The 23,378-nt window shown below is 41.6% G+C and overlaps 1 protein-coding gene across 1 annotated transcript in view; it reads right to left on the bottom strand.

The window, feature by feature from the left end:
* The window catches only part of LOC146183603 (RYamide receptor-like), a 379,120-nt gene extending 355,950 nt beyond the window's left edge, over window positions 1-23,170 (bottom strand). The window contains exon 1 of the mRNA XM_084608382.1: window positions 22,704-23,170. Within this exon, the coding sequence (XP_084464508.1) occupies window positions 22,704-23,170 (467 nt within the window). The remainder of the gene's footprint in view (window positions 1-22,703) is intronic.
* Window positions 23,171-23,378: the final 208 nt, after the last annotated feature.

The following is a 23,378-nucleotide window of genomic DNA, read 5'->3' as shown; positions in this document are numbered from 1 at the left end:
ACCTAAGCGCAACGCGTGTCATTCTGTCTATATACCTTGCACCGCCATTACATCACGCGTGTGAAATCTTGTTTTTGATATTTTGATGTTTATTTGTTGATATTAGCTGGTCACGTGTTCTTCGATTGTGCATGTATATAAGAAATGGGAACCGACAGCTTCTTTCTACATTCCTTGACAAAGGCCGGACCCCGGCCGAAACGTCGGAATAAAGTGTTGTTTTTTCTACCGTGTGTCACCTACTTTAAGTCTATGCCCTACCGGACCCATTCGAGCTTCAACCCCCTCCCTAGATATATATATATATATATATATATATATATATATATTTCTTTTTTTGCATTTAGTGCGCGCTATAACATTCTTGGCGCGAGCAGCTGCGATGGTTGATCAGATTTCCCGTGAGCAACACATTTCCTTTATATCAGTGTCCCAGCTGAAAGGAATTTTATAAACCAAATTTGTAAAATAGGCATGCAAATTTCTGCTACCGCTTTTTTTTTTGCCGTACGCTTCCGTTTTGTTGTTTCGCTTTTAGAGTTCAATATTTTTCTTTTTTTTGCGCATGGCCTTGAGTTTGTTAGGCGGGGATTAAACGATAGGTGCACTGTGCCAGTTACTTGCAACACCCATCATTCAGTGCGAAGTATTTGCATACATGGCGATGCTACTAAATCTCACTCGCTGCTTTTAAATTGCGCCGCCAACTCTGAGCGAAACTGGTTCTAGTCGTCACTTGTTTTTAATGCAACAACACTGACAGCTCCATTACGCGAAAATCCGTTCTGGCGCTGTTGTTGTAGTTATAGCTGTCAACAATTGACTGCATCCAGACAGATGGCGCTGAGTGCGATGGTGAGAAAATGTAAGTAATTAAATGAAATAAACTGGTTCACATTGCCGTTACACCTCAGGCCCTCTGTGCGCCAGCCGGCAGACAGCGCTAAGGGAACGACATATAGTTCCTTGAAGCGTGTTAGAGGGGCACGTGGCAATCTTATTACGGTGCATACTACTTACTAACCTATATTTGGGATGTGCATTGACGCTGCATTTACAATAATCGTCGGATGCCACCAGAGAGCAATGCAAGTGCGAATTTGCAGTAATTAATCGTGACCGGAGTCAGAGAATCGACACACTCAGTGTAATAAAACCAAATAAAAACTCGAATGTCTTCACCTACGTCTTGATATCAGGCCCTGCAGACTAGAGAAGTCTCGTCGCTTTGTGGCCACATTGTCAATTTGGTGCGCAAACACGCGCTGCCTTGGTGTAAAATTGAACTTAATGAATTTAAAAACATTTTTTTTTTAATTTTCACTTGAACCACGATTGTCAGAAATTGGGCGATGTTTCCTGTTTGCTGTTTAACGTTAGATATTATATGTCATTTTGCGCCAGAAAAACAATCATATATGTTTTGTGATCCATTGCTTTAATGATATGACATAACAGTTTACGGGCACAGTGCGCTCCGCTGGCAAAACTAAAACAGGCAATATCATATTGCGTTCAATCTTAAAGAACACTGCTTACGATTTGGAACTTTCCATCGAATGTGATTAAAGCGTAAGCTTTTAAGCTCTCATCCTTGTCAGCAGGAGCGGTCGGCAGAGGGTGTCATTGCTTTCGAAAGCGAGAGTTAAAAATAAATTAATAAACCTTGTCTCCACTGAGAATCAAACCTCCATCCCTTGGATCCCCAGCCGAGCGCTTTACCATTGCGCCACACCCCGGAGTTTTTTTTTTTTATTTATTTATTGCATGCAAGTACTGCAAGCTCGATTTAACCAGATCGCGTTCCGTAACCTGTCATATACAGTCACACCAGCATCGGGCTCTCACTTTGCCCACAGATAAAATTTCTACGCCAGTAAAATATTTTTGTAGCGAGAGCTACATTGACCACAGTTTCGCCCTTTCTCCCTGCCTGTCCAGGCCTGTCCGTGAGAAGAAGAAAAAAAGAAAAATAATATGAACAAGAAGAAGAAAAAGTAAAAGAAGGAAAAGAAAAATAAGAAGAAAAAGAAACAGAAAAAAAGAATCATACGAATAAGAAGTAAAAGGAAAAGAAGAAAGATAATTCGGTAGTTGGTAGAGGCGAACGACAACAGTGAGTTGCTTGGAGAGAAGGTTCGTTCGAACGCTGTGACGGCGGTGTGCCCCGGAGTTCGACGTAGAGACGGTGTCATACCCCTACAAGTCTCCTACACTCGACTGAGAATAGTCAATGACGAGAGGCAAGGGATGCTCATACGTGAAGTGATTCCCCTATGGCATAAATAAAGTTCAAACCATATGGTAAACTACTATGCGCAAAAGCACATGTCCTTACTTTCAAGCCGAACCTAAGCGTAGCCATGCAGATTGATCTCGCGTAACTCCCGGCTTAACCACAAGCTAAATCACAGAAATTTTTTGTTAACCGTGGCGGCCTCGACACCAAATATTGAAAAAAAGGTAAACATTTCTCATTCTTCTTTAATTTCAGTGGCAAATCGCCATTCTTCATATACAGTCTCACTCAAAAATATAGAGCCCAGAGTTCGCGTCGAAGCTCTGTACCTATAGGCTCCCGGAAGCACTCCTCGGGTACCTAAATTCTAAGAAGGCGAGAACAAAAATGCTCGTCATCTGCGTGATTGCGAAGGCTAGAGATGCTGAGTCATCCGCATAGCGTCTCATAGAACCAAACACTTTGGTATGCATGTATATATGGATGTATATATAAAGTGGTTGCGCATGATGCACTCAGCCCCTCATTGTCATACTGTTGTTTGCACAGCAGCTTACCCAGGGGCTTGGTTATGGCAGTCTTGATGCCGTATGTGTCCTATTAGGGGTCTTGCACATCTCCTACCCTCCCAGTTCATTCACGACTCTCATAGCACTTGCGACCATGCAGAATGTTTCCCGCCGCCGTAATAGTAGACGGTAGCCCTGATGGAGCGCGCTCAGGGTTAGACTAGAGGGAACATATATAGAAACGAAAGTAAAAGTTTACGCAGCCTCTTGGGAGATCAGCTTTTTTGACGTGCGGCGGTGGTAGGTTTGAAGCTCGCCGGTGGCATGTGGGGCTTTTCCGTTTCAACATTCGGTGCTTTCATCTTTCATGTGGGAAACAGACAGCCCAGTAGGATCTCTTTCATCAACCCCCGAAACTTAAATCGAAAATATTTTCTTTATGTTTTTTTTTAGTTTCACTGTCTGCTTCGTTCATGCAATGTAATTACTGCCCAAGTCGCTCATGTAATTCATGGATGCCGACAGCTTATCCGAACACAAACATTTTACAGCAAGTGCAGTGCCTAACCACAGCAAAAGAGAGAGAAAACACGGCCTTGTCATTGTACCAGAGATACTTAAAAGTATATACTCTGTTTCAGAAATCATTTGCTGCTTTACGAAAGTGACGGTCATCTGTTACACTACATGATTGTCCTCTTGTAGCCGACGGCGGCAACAAGAGCGTAGATTCGCAATTATGCAGTGCGCGCAATCTTTGTCGGCCAAGGCCACCCGTACAGTTTACACATCTGTAGACAGTTCTGAACCAATATAGCCTCAAAAGCTCGTCACCACCCTTCCTTGCCGGATAGGAAAGAAAATATGGGTTTCTGGTGAATAACGAAGTCAGCAAAGATATGCACAATGTTTGCATTACGAGAATGCGATCTGAGGCTTTGCATGAATGGTTTTGCGTCATTTCATGAGTTCCTGTGAACACAATTAGCCTTAAAGTTGCATCCTAAACCACTTTTATTCACGGGAAAAAGAATCTGACAATGTCCAGCGTTATATTGAATGTGTGTGAGAGAATGACGGCAGCACATTTAGTTTTGCGCTCGCATTCGTATTAATTTCCGAGTTTTGCGCTCGCATTGCTAATAATTTCCAAAAGACAAACCTCAGCCTTGCTGGTTCAATAACAGCAATGGAAAAAGCCATGCGAAGTACTTGCCCTGTCCGACAAAGAGATGGCAGGCTTCGCTCGCGGTGGCATAGATATTATTGCCCTTCAAGTTTTAAGACAAATGCTGAACGCGAAATATTTTTGTGTTTCCAAATCGCATGCAGAGCCAAAACGCAAACAACGGCTTCATAGAATTTGCATCTTTCTGATGCCTTACAGTGGTTAATTTACTTATTGTGTCGTCCTGGCCGTGGCGGCCGCTTTTGTATAGGGGCGAAAAGCAAGACGCGCTCTGCTGTGCGATGTCAGTGCCCGTTAAAAAAGCCCAGGAGGTCGGAACTTCCGGAGCTCTCCACTACGGTGTCCCTTATAGCCCGAGTCGCTTTGGGACGTTAAACCGCATAAACCATATTGTGTTGTGTTCTAGTCGCTACAGGACTGTAGCAATAAATCCTGTCCTTTTCTTCAGAAAAATGTACAGGTTTGAGCACAAAACTTATAACTATTACAGGCGTACTAAAAATAATTTCATCCTTCCGCAAACCCGAACAAATTACGGACGACAAAGCAATAATTTTAACTTGCCACTTCTGTTAAACACAATACATTGTTTACACTATGGAGATTCCATACCCTTTATGAACTGACTGAAACTGTATTTCTATAAAAATGCCTTCTGGTTTGCGTGTATGTCCTTGTTTCATCATTATTTGGAACTGTCGCTTTGCCGTGTTTCTGTTTCTGTAAAAAAAAAATAAAATAAGACAAAGAAATGTATATCTGTATTGTTATCTGTCGCACCAAAGTTGCCAAGTGTTTTTATGGGGGCGTAGCCCCTCGTCAAGCTTTTGTTAGGCTTTTTGGCTACGCCCCTGCGATGTTGAAATAAAGATGACTTGACTTGAGCTCTTTATACTTTTATTTTTCAAAATAATATATTAAGCTATTTTGAATATGGCATTATGCAATTTTGAATATGGTAACACTTATTTGGGCTGTTTCTTTGACCTCTTAAGTTTGCTATTCTGGCACAAAAATGTGCCTTATCGCTTTTTTATTGTTACGCATAGCCTTCCCTCTCTCCGGTGTACTTTTTTGTTTGAGCCCGTAATAAGGAAATTATAAAAGACAAACCACTAAAGTCCGCGTACTTGCAGTGAATCCAAAAGCACTAATGGCTCATCTTGCGTTCTCTTGCGAGGTTCCCTGATTACACGACCTAGAACATATAATCCCTGGTTTATTTCTAAGACGTGCGTTGCCTAGTGCACAGTCAAGCGCATGTTTTGTTCTGAACTTAAAGGTTGTGGTTTTAAATTCCACCTATGACCCAAAACGTTTTTTAAGCGAAAGCCATCACGTTATAGAGGCAAATCATTTGAAAAATATGGCTGCGTTTAACTATCAATGCGTTTCGCGTTTTAACTACTGTCATTGCACTTGTGCCGCCAAGTTTAACGTGAGCTTTGCGGAGTGATACATATCTTCTCGTGCGAAGACCTGTGTGTCGCCGCGCTACGCCATAGGGGTTTCGGTGCTGTATTTCGTGGACGCCGACTTACATAGCCGATGGGGAACTTGACCTGTTCTTAGTAACAGCCGAGCTGTGTAGTAATTTAAAAAAAAAATGGTATGAATGATTGGGAACTGCTCACGCAGCTTCTCGCAAACTATTGATGAGCTGCCCGGTTATCCGAGCGCAATTACTGATGCGCATGTGAGCCGGGAAGCTTCGGCCGGTTCCCGCACGAAATGTGGCAAACTTTCTCGGAACGATGTATACCATATTTCCAGTTCCTTCGTGCCTAGCACCGACCATGCGGATATTTAGAGGTTTCTCAAGAGACTTGCAGTAAACAGTCGTGTTTGTGACAACCTTTTCTAAAAGAATAATTATAGCGTAAACAAAGAGCAAATCCAAAAGATTCCTGTGCGTGATATAATGCGGAAGTTTCTCCTGTTTCAAATATGCACTTATTATTACAAGGAGGTATTTTACTTCAACAATACCTCTACCAAAGATAAGCTTAGCCAAAAAAAAGTCAAATAAGACTCCCAGAAAATAGCTCCTGGAGCCTCGGGCGTTATGTAGTCGTATAATGCCGCTTTTTTGCTTGACATCGTACGTCAGATCCATTGCATGGCCATGCCTCGGGCTAATAAATCTCGCTCTCGTTTTTCCCGCTTTGTTTATATTCGACGCTCTCGCTCCCAAAGCAAATATTTTGTGTTCTAGATTTGCTCATTTTTATTACAATAATACTGTCATCACGTGTTGATAAAGTGATATTGGTATTACGCCTGGAAATCTTTTCTACGAACTCCTTGTTATTGTTATCGGCTCCAAATATTCTTCGTGTACGTTAATTTTTATTGCATACGCACAGTCTCATGTAGGGTGCAGCAAGTTATCTGGTACTGTAAGCGATGCAAAAAAGAAGGAATAGTGGCGTAAATAGTGGCTGAGGCTGAACAGTCCAAGAACACCTTCAATGAATGTATTTATCCTCATACCGTGCTCGCGCACGCCAATTTCACAAATGAAAGAGCCTGAGCAAACGTTTCCATAGTGTGATGTTTATTTTATAATTATTTCAGTAACGCACTCTAAACCTTCGAACCATTATATCCTACCTTGTTTCAATGGCAGCAATTTATGAGTATTGAATATACTTTTTTTTCCCTTATAACTCTCACACAGCGCGTTGTACAAACGGCGAGTCGCAAATTGTGCATTTCCTTTTCAATCGCCTCTTCGAAAAAAAAAATTAAAGGGATGCCATAATTATGGGTTAAATAAAATTGCGGCGGTATTTAGGTTTCATGTCGGTCCTACGAAAAATGTGAAAAAGAAAAAAAGGCCTAGTTTGTAAAAAAGTAATAATTTAATGACTAAGAATGCGCAGGTTTCACCTGCAGCATTTATACACTGCATCATCTTAAGATCATCGAATTCTGAAGCATCTTCAAATCTTCCTTAAGGCGTTGCCGACGGCGACGACTTCAAAACCGGCAGTTCTGCTCTTACATATATTTGTAATCTAACGCTGTCAGACTTACATTTGCAGACACCACGGGCAAAGCATTTTTCATGTTATTATAAATAAAGAGGCAATACTGCACTGTACTTGCTAAAAGTAACTATAGTAGATTCCAGATTTTCTTCTCAGCTGCGTACTGTATTTCTTATGCACTAGCAAAAGGTAAGAAATGTCTGTAATGGTAAGGGCGGCTGCTTTACCTTACGTGCAGTGATTTAACATTTGAAGGGAACCAGAGTTTCACCCACATGGCTGATGAGCAAGTCTGACTGCCTTTGCAAATTCCGTTCATCCTTCCCTCTATTAACGGGGCACTCAAGCTGCAAGCCCAAATGATCAGCTGGCTGATTCCACGAAAAACCCTGGAGGAAACTTATGTAGAGGAAGGTTTGTCTTGGGGGGGGGGGGGGGGGGAGTTAAATGTGGACGGTGTATAAATAAGAGACTACAGGAACACTGTAACAACTTGGAAATTGGAAAGGACAAAACGTTTCTAGTATCCCATTGCCAGTCATGTGAAATAATGAAGAAGGAGAAGAAGAAATGCACTCCTAAGTTTGACAGTGTTAAGATTTTATATCGCCACAAAGAGAAGATAACGAGAGAGATAGTGGAAGCGTATTTTATTTCAACGGACAATAAGTGTATCAGCAAGACGTCTCTTGCTCTTTTAAGGAAAGAAGTGTCTTTTTTAAGTGATTTTTTAAAGTAATTTTTATGCAGCAGGTGAACCCAGGGGTTTTTCACGTGACTGTTTCGTTTTTCTTCATGTTTGTTTTTTTGGGCCTTGCAGTAAACGGCTTAGGCTTAGTTGTGAGTCAGCGCATGTACTGTGGCTTTCGTGTTTCTTGTCCCTTGTTTTCGTGTTCGCGCTGTTTATATCAATAATGAATAAGTACCAACTCGCCCAACAAAGTATCGTGGTAAGCCATATTTCTTGTGCAACGGGCTCTTCGTGTGTCCTACAGAACCTTTCGTTTAATGACCCTGAGGTGTTAGCGCCTGCCATCGCAGTTTGTATCTGCCAAGCAAGAAAGGCCTCTTGGTACCTCAAGCTCGGCACAGTGCCTCCGGAGTTCCTGAAGACCTTTGGGTTCCTGAGGCCGTCTACTGGTCATTGCAGGAGACTCTGCCGTATAATGGTGTCTGAGATGTGGAGGCAAGCCCGCCATTTCAAGGATTGTCTACGACTCGTGTGTGAGTGCATGTATAGCAAGCAGCGTGCGTTTCGCAAGTACACAGAGTGGTGTGCCCTGAGTGAAAGATTGACGGAATTCCTTTGGAAGGTGGTTCTACCTCTGCTTCCACGGAAGAAGAAGATGAACAAAGATCAGCAAGGCAAGGTATTGAATTTCGCTGATGAAGATATACCTCTAGGTATTGATAAGATGCTGAGGCTGGGTCCTAAACATGCTTTTGAACCTAGAGTTGATGAGGCTGAACAGGTGACCATGTCACGCTGTATTGCAAATAGAGTTGAAGATTCTGAAAGGTCGCGGTGCATCCATGAGTGCATGGAAGTGCTAGAGCACACAAAAGAAGGATTAAAGGGGAAACGGTGCCCTATTAACTATATTGCTAAATGGATGGCCTCAAGAGACCTCAGAGTTATACTATCAGATAAAGAAGGGTATTTTACTATTTTTTCTGAGAATCAGTTTCAAGAAAAAGCCGAGGCTGCTGTTGAGAAGAATTTCAAAAGGTCTCCTATGGAAGCGACCAAGATAAAAGAGAGGGCTATGGCTCTTCTAGATGATCTGGGGCTTGAACGAATACGTGAACAGGTGAAGAAATGCAAGCAACTACATTTGGAAGTATTCTTTTCGGCAAAAACCCACAAACCAGATGTTCCATTCAGAGCCATCGTATCTGAGAAGAGCACGTGGCAGCACCTGGTGTCCAAATATTTGCAGAAGCACCTTTCCTCGTTGACTTTATCAGACCCTCTAAGGCTACCTAACTCTGAAGCCCTTGTCGTGTTCCTCAAAGAACACAACCCAAGAAATTGTGTCGGCTTCAGCATGGATGTCAAGGATTTATATTATAGCCTTCCCCATGACTGCCTCCTTAAGCGAGTACAAATGTGCATTACAGAAGACAATAATGAATGTGACTTCATTGACGCCTCAGGTGTTAGTGTTGAAAGTGTCCTTGAACTTTTGAGGTTCTACCTGGAATCCACCTTCATAGGATGGAAGAACAAGCTATATACACAGAAGGCTGGAGTGTGCATTGGATCGAGTGTTGCACCGGTCTTGAGTGATATCTTCTTAATGTACGTGGACAGACACCTGAAGGATAACTTGGAGGGCTTGCATTATTCCACCTTCAGGTATGTGGACGACTTTTTAGTATTAACAGGCCGTGAGGGATTCAATCAAAGAATGAAGGACATTATGGATGTTTTTACTGAGTGTGGATCCGGCCTGGAATTTACTGTTGAGAATCCAGTGGACGATCAGTTACAGTATTTAGATATTTTGATTCAATTCGGTGATGATCATGTTTGTTGGGAATACAACCCGAGATCGATGAAGCCGTTGCTAGGCTCCAATTCAGGACATTCCAAGTTAGTGAAGAATGGGATGATAAACACTTGCTTGTTAAGTGCGTTGACGAAATCTTGTTACCACGGCATGGCCAAGAGTTTTGAAAGACAAGTGAAGAGAATTGCAAAGGCCGGTTATCGCGAGTCAGTTATTATTGAGGCCAGTTGCCGGGTACTGAAGAACCTTAAAAGAACGCACAGACTGAAATCCCTGCCTAGCATGGGTGAGAGGAAGAGGAAGGTTGCCGTGGTGCCGTATGTGCACAGGATTTCGCATGGCCTCAAAAATGTAGGCAAGAGGTATAATGTGGACGTCGCACTGACCGCCCCGCTCAAGATGAAGAGGATCTGCCCGGCTGTTCAAAGGGAAAGAGAAGAGAAGAAGAAGGAATGTGGGGTGAAACATAGAAACCCCTATGTTGGATGCAAGACAGGTGTTGTGTATAGACTTCCACTCTCTTGTGGGGCCAGTTATATAGGACAAACCGGACGGTGTATAAATAAGAGACTACAGGAACACTGTAACAACTTGGAAATTGGAAAGGACAAAACGTTTCTAGTATCCCATTGCCAGTCATGTGAAATAATGAAGAAGGAGAAGAAGAAATGCACTCCTAAGTTTGACAGTGTTAAGATTTTATATCGCCACAAAGAGAAGATAACGAGAGAGATAGTGGAAGCGTATCTTATTTCAACGGACAATAAGTGTATCAGCAAGACGTCTCTTGCTCTTTCAAGGAAAGAAGTGTCTTTTTTAAGTGATTTTTTAAAGTAATTTTTATGCACCAGGTGAACCCAGGGGTTTTTCACGTGACTGTTTCGTTTTTCTTCATGTTTGTTTTTTTGGGCCTTGCAGTAAACGGCTTAGGCTTAGTTGTGAGTCAGCGCATGTACTGTGGCTTTCGTGTTTCTTGTCCCTTGTTTTCGTGTTCGCGCTGTTTATATCAATAATGAATAAGGAGCACTCGTGTTAAGCAGTGCCTGACTAAATTCGCAAACCGCAGCGAAAGATGGATCAGATTTTTTTTTTTTTTTTCACAGAATAACGTTTGAACACAAATGTGTAAGTGACATTTATTCTGTTCTTCAGCCGTGGCTCTGACTGGACTATTCCGTAACCATAATCCACCCAAAAACCGATTTCATGTGGCGTGGAGACTGTGAAAGCAGTGGCGGTAAGCTGTCGCTAGATGTGTCATACAAATCGTAAGAAAACTTTTTTTCTTTCGGATGTCGACGAAGTGACACGATGTTATATATTCCTCCCTTATTAGTGCGAAAATACTAATCCGGAGCTTCAAAGACAAGTAAACTCGTCTAACGTTTATATTGCCTTTGTCACGCTTCTACGCACATGCAAAAACGTCTCGCCTGGATTATCCATGACGACTGCTGCCGTTAACACGGAAGGAAATTCACTTTATCCCAATCGGGGAGGCAATGTCGATGTAACTCTTTTGCTCTTCACTGAACGTCGCAGCTATCGCCGCAGCCGATGGCCCTGCTCGCAGACTGTAACACACTATGGCGCTGTCGTTGCAAGTCGTCTCCATAAACTTCTAACAGTGCGCACCTTCTACTCGGTCTAAATGCGTTAAATCCTTATATATAAAAAGATATATATATATATATATATATATATATATATATATATATATATATATATATATATATATATATATATATATATATATAGGCTTTTTTTGCAGTCATGATGTCGAAGTGCGGACACCTGCGGCGACCTGCCTTGTGCGGATATGCTTGTACCATGGTAACCGAGTAGAAAGAGGCTGCGACCAAGGTCACCCAGACATGACAGGGTCAACATTGGATGTGGTCAGACTGGGATGTTATAGTGGCATAGTCATGTCGGGGCCTCGCCGGCCTTTAGCCACGCGTTGTTCGAGCGTAAGTTGCGTTTACTTGCAGCTCCATAGTATCCCGCAGTTTGCTAAAGGTTTGATAATGGGATATAATCCGCCAAGCCTGCCTAATCAACACGCAATGCACAGAAACTTGCCCTTAACAGCTGCCAAATAGCGCGCACACATTCGGTATTAGTTTTTCGAAAGTTATAATTTCATAAATAATTATTCGAAACGTAATGCAGTCTATCTTGCATGAGCGCAGACAGTTTAGAAGTCACGGCAGGAACTACTGGGAGAATGCAAAAGCATTAGCGCTGTCACGACGTCTTTGTAATGTTTACTTTTTACCTTTACGATGAATTTATTTTTTTTATTTACGACTTGTCATTTATTTAAGTTTATTTTAAATTATTGTATTTTCATGTTAATTTTGTTTATATTATTTTTACTTTATTTACCACCATTATTCATTATTCTTATTATAGTTGAATTGGTATTTGGTTTGGTTTCGTTCTGGGGTTTAACGTCCCAAAGTGACTCAGGCTATGAGAAACGCCGTAGTGGAGGACTCCGGAAATTTCGACCTCCTCGGGTTTTTGAACGTCCACTGACATCGCATAGCGCACAGGCGCCCTCACTTTTTACCTCCACCGAAAAGCGGCCGCCGAAGCCGGGAATCGATTCCGCATCCTCGGACACAGTAGTCGAGCGCCCTAACCACTGCGCCACCCCGGCAGGACAGTTTTATTGGTATTATTTATAACTACGCCATTAACTATTACCATTATTTAATTTTATATAACCTGCTTTTGCATTAGTAATTGGTTTACAGCAAAAGAAAGGAGCAATACCTTTCACACTTTCTACTTGGACACCTGAGCCACTATGGTCTGACATTTGAGTCCCCATTTTTTATTATTAAGTTTTTGCCGAGTCAATATTTTCACCTGCAAGTAGCACAAATGACATCAAAGCAGTACATTAAACAATGCCGGTCCATAGAAACGCACTGTTAATTCATCATGACAGGTTAAAACTTCTGGAAATCATGCGGTTGTATCGTCATCCACCAGCGACTGAGTCATTTCAAGGTGAGCCTGCTGTATCTGCAAATAGTTACCTCTTGTACAGATTAGGGGACAGGCATTGGTAGCGCACCAACTGTAGATGAAATATGCCTGAAACCGTAGGCTGACGCAAAATGAGGCTCGTAGAGTTTTGGTTTTTTTTTTCCGTCGACCATTTTGCTTTCTCGTTAGGCTTTATTTGATGTACATTAAGGATTGAATGATTGCTCTACGTAGCATCCTTACAGGATTTTCCAGGAAAAGCTAGGACAGTGGCTCGAAAAGCGAAACTGAGTCGCCAAAAAATAAAAATGAAAGACAGCATTATGATCACAGCTTTTTAGTGCGTCTGCATTGGAAGCAAATAGTAGTGAGATCCAGATGTTTCTTACAGAGATTGCGGCTTCTCGCTCAGCTTGGCCTCTATTTGTCAGACGTGGCCCTTGTGCTGTCACTACAGAAGCCCACTTTTTTTTTCGGTGAACTTTGTGCCTTCACAGCTTTATCATGCTGCCTAAGCAAATATATTTTATTATGTTCTATTTGATGATTCCAGCTTTCTGTTATGTTGGCTGAACGTATCTTTATATAACACATTTTCGTTAATTTCACATGTGCGATACACAGTAAGTTAGCTCAAATGGTGATCCTGAGGTGTGTAAACAGTTGCACTCTGCATTCGTAATGTCAGAAATTGATCGTCAGTTCACAGAGGTTGTAAAGCTTTCCAGTTGCAATGGATTTGAATTTGGCTCACACGAGTGTCATCCGTCCCTGTTTAAAGCTAAACGTATACGTGGTTCCAGCTGCCTTACGAGTACGGCTGTCATAGCTACTGCTTGGCTAGTTAATTAACATTACAGTTAAACATTTTGGCCAAAAAAAATCTAAGGAAACGGTTTGCTTTTTATCCATATAATCAACGCTGCAAAGGCTATATTTTAACCTGCAACTGCACTTTGTTGACAACACATCCCATGACAACAATGATATGAGAAACATGCACAGACTTAGCGCAGAAATAAAAAGCAAAAGGTCCTCAGTACAAGCAGGTTTCAGATATTTTGTGATTTTTACTACTTTTCGTTGAGGTTATACGCGTACTGCTATTTGTTCGGGCACGAGTAGCCTTGTTTACGGATAAAAGGATTTTTCCACCGCATTCCTGCTCATTGGTGAAAGTTGACTTTTGCCCTACCTCGCATGTTTGTTCCAGTGAAATTTCAGCATTTCTACTATTGACACCATTAGGAGCAGTAAAGGCCAATAAGGAAATTTTAATAATTGAAACCACCTTCTGGCTAGTGGGTAAGCATCGCGACAATAGTAACCGATATTCTGTAATATAGCACTCGAGGAAATTGTCTCTGTATATGAATCGGGGCTCTTCCGTTAAAGTGAACCTGCACTAATCAATGTAGGACATTCGAGATATCGAGATGGCCACATCGACGTTGCAGTTCCAGCGTAAGCTAACGTCAGAAAAGAGCAGTAAGAACTGGTTAAATAAGCTATATTAGTTAGCTTTTAACTCAATTATCTTAGGCGCTGGAAAGCAAGTGGATGTATGAAATTTAGAAACAGTTATTTCCCTCAGTGATGTGGCTAAACATATTTCGCCAGCCAGGCTCAATTTTGTGAAACGCGTCTGCTGCGAAGTGCCATGAGTCCCTGCAAGTTATTCGTTTGGGCATAACCCAGGTGAGCTGCTTTACGCTGCTCTGTTCCAGCCCACACAGTATAGAGGCTTCGTTATAGCAGTGCAACAAAATTACGTGCAATAATTGCCGTCACTTCGGGGACCGCCGAAGGCACGCATTGTTCTAAGAAGTTGTGTGCCTGGAAAATAATTTTTTACATTCTGTTAAGGCGGCCAGGATAATCGATTCTTGTTATTCTAAAAATGTCATTTGTCTCTTAATTACCAACGGCCGGTTTTGCAACCTGGCGCCTAACCGCAATAGTTGGACAGATACTAGACATTGTTGTACAGTTACCACTTATTAAAATTAACGTTTTCTCGACGCCCGCTAACATGGATAATAGAGCGTCGCAATGGCCACCCTGATATTTCAAACAGCCTAGTTTTAAAGATTATGGCTTATCTTCGCTCAAACGCCCGGTATAGGCGACAGTCCTTCTGAACTTCTCAAAAACCGCACCACAAACAAAAGCGATAAACTGCAAGAAAAATACCCTGGCATCTATTGGGAATTAGCGCATGGGAACTAGCGCTGGTGGCATAGACGTAGTCAGTGACAGAAGTTGATAGCGCTCAGCAAAGAAATTCTTGCATACCACGCACGCTCAATTTGTGTTTGAGAATAATATCGAGTTTAAAAATTTGGCGCCAGAGTGAGTCTTTTGTTCTCATACTTGTGAGGTAGAGACAGTCCATGTCCTAAAGATCAGCCGAACTCCTGGTTAAAAATACAAAATAGCTAGTGACCGAATACATTCTGCTGGAATACGCGCTTTCGGAAGATTTTGGTTACACACTTGTTCACTTCGTGTAAGAGTGGCTGTATATTTTGTCATCGTGATTTTCTTTGGAATTACCAATAGCACTTCACAGCCTTTTCACATAAAAACATGAAACGCATGTTGCGGAATTTTAGTTCCTTCAAATGAAGCGTGAGTGTGAAAAATTTGTTTTCCCATGAGTTACCAACATTGAATAAATTATCGTTCCTTACTAAAAAAAACAATCATTTTTTTTTGTTTCTGATATTAACCAATATGAACTACTACGGCTATAGATATGTAAATAATTGTGCAGGTGTCTCCTTACTTGGTTAAGTTCAATATAGGTAGCGTTTGATTGAATGCCTGACCCTGTCATGCTTTATTTATCACATATATATATATATATATATATATATATATATATATATATATATATATATATATATATATATATATATATATATATATATATATATATAGGGAGGACGTTGAAGTTCGACTGGGTCCGGTAGGCCATAAACTTAAAAGGAGGTGACACACGGTGGAAAAAACAACACTTTAATCCGACGTTTCGGCCGGGGTCCGGCCTTTGACAAGGAATGTAGATTCCGTGACAAAGGCCGGACCCCGGCCGAAACGTCGCATTACAGTGTTGTTTTTTCCACCGTGTGTCACCTCTTTTATATATATATATATATATATATATATATATATATATATACATATACATAAAATTAAACTTAACATTATAAAATGCTATGAGCCATTTTGTACTAAAACATCGATCATATCTTCTTTGATGAGAAAGTTTCATATTTGTGTGTGCTTTTCCGACTTCGTTTATTATATCCTCTCCTCTCAGGAACGATTAGCATGTATACCCAATGAACTGTCCAGATATTCTTTTTTTTCCTTTCTGTCTGTCTGTTCCTCAGCCTGCTTGGTCTTTTTGCGGCTGTTGATGCCACTTCGTTGACAGAAGTTTTTGTACTCCATCGCGTGATTCAATTCCCTCCCGGAAAAAGAGAAATAAACAAATATAACAAATCGAATTCGAAATCAATGACTGAACCCATCAGGTGCGCACCGGTCCTAGCCCCAAAAGACAAACACGGGGCTAAAACGCGCCCCAAAGCGAAATAAATTTCACCGTCTTCCGTCTTCATTCCTTTGACATTTTTCCCGGAGAGCAACGAAGGTGGAGGTTTCCTTGCGAAGGACGTCGCTTTCCACGCATTTCCTCGCCAACAGCGCTCGTAAAGCGTCCGATTAGAAATAATGACGGCGTTGCCGTGGCGAATGCTGCACGTAATGGGTTCCGACGCGTGCCAATCTGTTTCGAACTTTTGCAATGTCCGCGACCGTCGACGGGCGACAAACGACGCACGCCGGTGCAAACGTTTAGCAGTGCTGCAACCCCCTTCTTTTGGGCATCTGATTTTGCCATTTGTCAGTCAAGCGTGTGACTTAGAAGCGTGTTTGAATTTTTTTTTTGTGATTAAGTGACGCACTTGGTTTTGTCACGAAATTAGACATACCCTTTGGTTTGGAAGACTCCAAGGGACTAATTGTTTTTCTCGATTGTGAAACTGACAGGTCCGTTATGCGTTTGATGTTGGCATAAGCAGCTCTTCCTATATAATACCCATTGTGATACATACTTCGGGCCGTTATTCGTTATCTGGCTAAAGCTCATCGGAGGCGTTATTGGTTCAACTAACACACGAAAGAAAAGCTCTGGAAAGCAGGCAAAGCCTATCTGGGTGTTCTTCAACGGCAATTTAGGCGGAGTAGTCGGCGACCACACATTACGTGCTAGCCAAGCTGCTTGCTTATTCACTTTAAAGTGGGATGTATCGGGTGGAAGCGCGAGATGGAAGAAGACCAGGCCTAGCTTTCAATAGGGGTTTAAACTTTTTGCGTTAACCAATATTTGTTTAAGAAATATAATTTACGAGTAGTATGCTACTGCGCGGCAAAACAATTACGCTTTGTGAGAAAGGTATGCAATATTTTGCGCACGTTTAAATGGGTTCAGTAAAGCGTAACGAATGATGCTTGCGAGAGGTTCTTTTAAATTTGCATAACTCAGGCGCAGGTAGTGAATGATACATTTACACCTCGAAGTACTCGGGTTATATTTTTCTTTATTTTTATAAGATTTTTATAAGATTTTATAAATATAAGATTATATTTTTCTTTCCTTTGGAAATGTCTAGAGGGCTCACTGTATTTTCCCGGCAAAAAGCAGCCTCTGTCGCGCAGGAGTTTAATTTGTCTTCAAATAAAAAACACGGATCTTTTTCACCTTCGCGCTTCGAAAGATGGCTCTCGAGACACGGCCAGACCACGATATGAAAAGTGAAATCTTTAATATTGCTCAAACTTGTGCAAGAAAGAAAAAGTAGCATGCATCCTTTAATTAAAAATCGCACTAAGAAAAAATAATGTCAAGATTTTGTTAATTTCGCTAAAGCATACACACTCCCGCAATACAGACGCGTAGTCGCTAAAAGCAATATTGAACTTCCCGAGTTCAGCTCTATTGGGAAATCAAAAAGGAAAGAGAGGCTACGCTGCCTCATCAAGTAAAATTGGAATGACAAAATTTAACTTAAATCGACTGTTCACAATTAAGGTGCTCTTATTGTCCACCGTTTCTGGGATGCTCAGACATTATTAGGTTGCAACGAGTGCAGTGGTTTCTGCCATCGCAAAGAGTTCGCTTCGCGTTTCGGGAAGGAATTCTCAGTAAGGCACGCTTAGATCCTATTTGTTACCCCATCTGGGCTAGTCTTTATCAGGTCTATTTCGAGATTCTCACACGCTGTCTCGCTGCACTTGAAGATCTGGTTGCACCTTGGCCAACACTTTCGCACATTAAGCACGTTGCAATGTCATACAATCGGTGCCACAGAACTCGCTGTAATTGTGATATTAATTTTAAGACTCTCAGGCCTTGAGAATACGCCCTTGTTGGAGATTGTGAATGTCCTATATACATGGCAGCAACTAAGAAAACAAAATAGCTGACCGCTGTTAAAATGAGGCTGTCCGCCAAATCATATCCTGGCATTCAGTCTCAGTGAGTGTTAGGCAGGTTTTATCGTAAAAGGCTTGAAATAGGCACAGCAAAAAGACGAATTTTACAGCTATTTTCTATGTTTTTTATATAAGTACAGGTATAACTTTAATAGTTCATATGTTTCCGACGCTGAGGACAGTACATATATAGGCTGACATATTCATACAGAATGGGTACATACTTTTCTTAACTGGACAGAAGCATATATTTACAGATCTGACTTGGCAAATATATTCCAGTAGGTATTAAGCGCGGTCAAGTCTAATTTTTTTTGTTCCTTTAGTTATATAAGCATTGGCCATGCTCAGGTATTTCCTGCTTCTTTAGCTTCTTCCTCTCTATAAGTTTAGAATGTGTGGCTCATAAAGGCAACTAAGCATGCATCTGTATACTCACGTGCTATGTTCAGGTGGAAGTCTGCGTTTTTCTTTGTTTTACTTTGTCATTGTGTAGAACTTGTGCCAAAAATGCATATTTGGAGAAACAAGCTTTTGACGTCCCGAAGGCGCTAAGGTGACTACGAAAAGCAGAAGTCAGAAAACGGAGGAAAGAACGAGCCGCCTGCCCTTCGGTGCATAATCGTCAGGAAGCATTTTGCAATGTGCAAAAGTGAGACAAGTAGAAATCTATAAACCCTTGCTGTACCGACACCAAAACCCGTTAAAAACGTTAAGTCCAGATACCGACGCATCTTATTTCGGTGTGCTTTGAACTTCTTAATCACGATAATATTCCTGAAAAAAACGCAACACATGGCTTATATTCTTTGCAGAGACGCAGTGCAAGAACGCACTTAGATAATGTAGATAGCGTGAGTTGGCACCATGTTTTGCTGAGACTCACCCTGGACCGCAATGGTGTCTTATTTGCCACATGAGTGCGTTAATTGTGCTCGTGGCTTACTCCCTTTCAGGTGACAGTGACGCACTTATTGCGTAAGCTGATTTTTCGCTAAGACCTAAGCAAGTAAACACTATGAACCCTCCCTGATTCTACTGCTTTTCAACTTGATCATGTCGACGCGAGCAGTATCTTCGCGTTGAGCTAGTCGCAATACGTATGATATCTCCCTCCTTCTGTATATATATATACATATATATACGCAGACGCGGCTGACTTGGTGGCTATAAATACACCAATGGACAACGGCGAGGTATAGGCACATGCCTTCTGCCTACCCTTGCCTGGTGCTATTTGTCATATGAACAGCTCTGGCGGTGAACGGGGTTTTCTTCTTTGCTTCTTATGTGAGATGGCACAAGGCTGCGGTTTTTCACACCGTCTTGACTTTATTTTGTTTTATGTCATATTACTAAGATTACCGTCGCTTACAAAGTTGTGAATTTTCAAGTCAAGGAAGGACCGCAAGATACAGTAACGTGATTTATATTCGCACGTAACCTTGCCGCTGTCATCATAGAAAATAAAAAATGAGAAACAAATACGCGCGTGATGGTATTCTATATATTCATTAGCGCTGCAAAAATACTATCCATTATATCACTAACCAGTTAAACGTCACTAGTTTTCTTTCTGGAAAACGTCTTCGATAGACAAGACGTTTTACATCAAATCTCCAAAGCCGCTGGACCCATACCTCTTTTCAAACTAGAAAACGACCTCAATTGGGTTGCGATCAGGCGAATGGGCTCGCAGATTGCAAGGTTTATTCTGACTGGTGAGAATAGCTATGTCGTTTTGTAGATCGCCAAACATGCTGAACGGAAGGAAGAAACAGCTCAAACAGACGGGACGTGTAGAAAGGCTAGACAAAACTACAGAACTGTATCAAAAACACAACAAAATATCCTGTAGTTCTGTCGCAACCATCAGATTTTTCTGTAGTCCTGTAGTACTTTTCTGTAGTTCTGTAGTTTTCTGTAGTATATTTCTGTTGTCTGTAGCACTTTTTTGTTGTAACTACACAAAATTTTCTGATGTTACGACAGAATGTTCTGTTGTCACAACAGGTTTGCCGTCAAAAACCGCACAGAAATTCTGTCGTAACATCAGAAAATTTTGTGTAGTTTTTTCCGACTGGGAGACATATGAGCTCATGTGTCTGTCTCGCCTTTCTACACGTCCCGTCCGTTTGAGCTGTTTCTTCCTTCCGTACAACATGAACCAACCAGTCCGACAAAGCCCTCTTCTTGAATTTACCGAATAAGCCATTATATTGTGTTTTCTTACAGAACACTACGTGCCGATGGTTTTAAGATTGCAATGCAGCTGAGCCCCACAAGGCAAAGTGAAATGGAAGCTTGTTTTAAAGTAACTTGGAGGCGCGCTTGATGGTATGGTATTTAATGTGCTATAATGAATCTCGAGGAAGCTTGTTTTGTATATGAAAAGTTGCCTGCATGAATCGACCTTTGCAGAAATCCCACCTCTTGCGGCGCAGAGATACGGAGCAGGACTTATTGCCCCAAACTAGCAACTAAGCACTAAACATACGGTATGCAGTGAGTGAAATTGTTCGTCGCTCCGTTTTTATATGGGGCCAAGCACGCCGCTCAAATTTCGATTTAGTATTAAAGGTATCGCACATCACTTAATCAAGACAACTCGCGTTGAGGTTGCAAATAGCGTAACAGTATAATTATATCATTATACACGCATGTCAATAATGATTCTTTAAATCATTCGCATAAGTATACTGCGTTTCAAATCGATCAAAATGACACAGAACATTTTATTTACTGACCATTGTCATAAGTATTAGGTAGGTAACAAAGGCCAAAGACGTCCTTTTAGCAGGCATAAAAAAACTAAAATGACTAAAGGACACAATTCATGCTAGAATTATCTTTCACACGGACTAAAATGAAGCAGGGCTTGTAAACAACACGCGGCACATTTTTTTAACTACTACTACGTAGGCCATAACAGTAGCAAAAATGTAGTAACACATTTACTACATTTTTACTGCATTTAAGCGGCGTCAAAGAAGCAGGACCGAGTTCAAAAACCATGTTCTATTAGCGACATGGCTCAAATGCACGGTAATGAAGTATATTTCAGTTTCGGAATTATATATAACGGAGCTCGACGCTTACGATCAGGAAGCTTTCTGGAAAAGAACCACCGCCAAGTCTTACGTCTAGTGAAGCCAATTCCCACTGGTGCAGTACCAGAGCGACGTTGATGGGGACGTTCTAATGCACGCTGTATTACCTTACAGTAAGAATGCGTACCCGTGATAGGAGTAAAAACAGAATTGCAATTCGTACGACTGTAACACACTTCTAGCGCATTATCACGTGCACGTTTTACATAATGCGACCGTATGTGTGCCAGGCCTCAGTAAATGCAATGTGGACAATACTCTGCAATAGCATTGGCTTTTCTGTGTAAGTGGCGAAGCAGTAGTTCCCTAGTTTTACAAAAATAGAACCATATCAGCAGAAAGGGCTCCACACCACCAACAAGATTGCCCATTGTACACCAATTCGACTGAGCACACGGAATCAATTGTAGCCACGCTAGGCAGAGTCGATGGAAAGTCGATATTAGAGAATGGCTATCTCTTTCAAGATAAACCTTTTCAAAACATGTAATATGCCTAAGAGGCCAAAGTGAGCACAAGAAATGTCCATCAAGCGTTGCCTCGAGATTTCACTGTTAGTTCCTTAACTTTGTGTGTGAATGGCGCTCTTGTCCACTAATGAATTATGCATTACATCGCCGTGACAGGATAACAACTAGAAACACTGGGTAATTTGTATGCAAGAGAATGCTTAAATAAAGATAAGCGGTCGAAGACTATAGCTTACATTTTAGCACAATAAATAATGAGGAATAAGCATAGTGCCCTCATGGTGTTTGTCAATGGGTCATTAAGCCTTCAGTTAATTATACAGTAGACCCTCCCTCGGTACCACGTTTTCAAAAAAAAAAGAAAGAAAGGAAGAAACGGCTTTATGAAGCGCACGTAACCTTGGCGGCAAGTTATGTCAGTCGTTTAGTCCAGGCACGCAATACGTACTATAGAAAGCAACTAAAGAAGTGGCAAGTTTTCTGTGCAGAATTCATAACCTAGTTTACACTTGCTGTTTAATCCTCAGTGTAGCCACGTCACTTTTCGGGCATAAAGAAAGGACCTTTGTGTTCTTTTAATAGTACCTGAGTGATTACTAATATTTCTTCTTGAGCATATTGGCCCTTACAATACTCGTCGTGACTTGGACAACGCAAGACATTTCTTAATATATGCATTTATTCGTATTTGTGTCTTTTGATTAGCTCTGCGTTTGTGTTAACCTCCTTCGCGGTACTCAAGAGCTGTGCCGAACATAGTCTCGATAGTAAAGCTTCAGCTAATTGAGGCGCACGGTATTATAAATAGTAAGGTGATTTAAATAAAAACATGCGCGAAATTGCATATATTAGCTTGCGTGTAAGCGTGAGACCAGAAGACTTATCGCCATTTTTATCGTAAGAATAACAATGTTTTTTTTTTTTTTTTTTTTTTTTTAAACACATCTAACGCGAGTGGGACAATGGGCTGCAATATTAGAAAACTGTCGCCAAAGATGCGATTCGCTACCAGTCATTTTATCAGCGCGACATCAAAATGGCGCAACATTTTCGGTGAACTGTAAGCAACCGAAATGGGTTGAGGTCTGCCGTTCAGTTGCTTAATGCGCGTACTACGTGTAGGTGAAAGTAAAAAAAAAAAGTAAAAAAAAATGTGGACCTGCAGAGGAACTCACCGGTCAACTCCAATAGCGGTAAGGGTGTAGACAGAGACGATGACCGAGACGTGCTGCATGAACAGCACCACGGGGCAGAAGAGCGGCTCGAAGATCCAACGGCCGAGCATAAAGTCAGTGTATGTAAACGGTATGGAAAACACCGCCATGGCGATGTCCGACAGGGCTAGGTTCACCAAGAACAGCCGCAGTTCGCGCGATGACCGACGGCCCATGATTAGAACCACGATCACCATCACGTTGCCACCGAGCGCTAACAGGGCAGTCAAACTGTACAGCGCTATGAGGAATGCCTGAAGCTCAAACCCTAGTGCGATCATCGGTGGGTAGTCTTCAGCAGTCAGGTTGCCGGAAAATGACGCTTCTGATGAGTTGCCTTCAGACGAAGTCCACGGGCTGGGCGAAAATGTTGCTTCAGTGGTGGCATGGACCCAAGGAACCGAATGGTTACCGTCTGCAGTTGACATATCGGAAAAGAAAGGCGCTGCCACTGTCGCCAAGGCCATAGATTGCGTCCTTAGCAGTTCTATACAGATTGAAGTTTTCTTAAGTACAAAATATTTCTTGCCTTAGTGAGCTGTATTAGGCGTTACTATTGAGCTTCCCGAAGCAGAATAAGGGCTCTTTTTACACAACTATGATCACAAAAAAGAGCTTCGTTTTGTGATCGGCTCT

Source organism: Amblyomma maculatum, chromosome 7 (assembly GCF_055883805.1).
Source record: "Amblyomma maculatum isolate TAMU_Amacu chromosome 7, ASM5588380v1, whole genome shotgun sequence".
Taxonomy (NCBI): domain Eukaryota; kingdom Metazoa; phylum Arthropoda; class Arachnida; order Ixodida; family Ixodidae; genus Amblyomma; species Amblyomma maculatum.
This window is presented reverse-complemented; position numbering and strand designations above follow the sequence as displayed.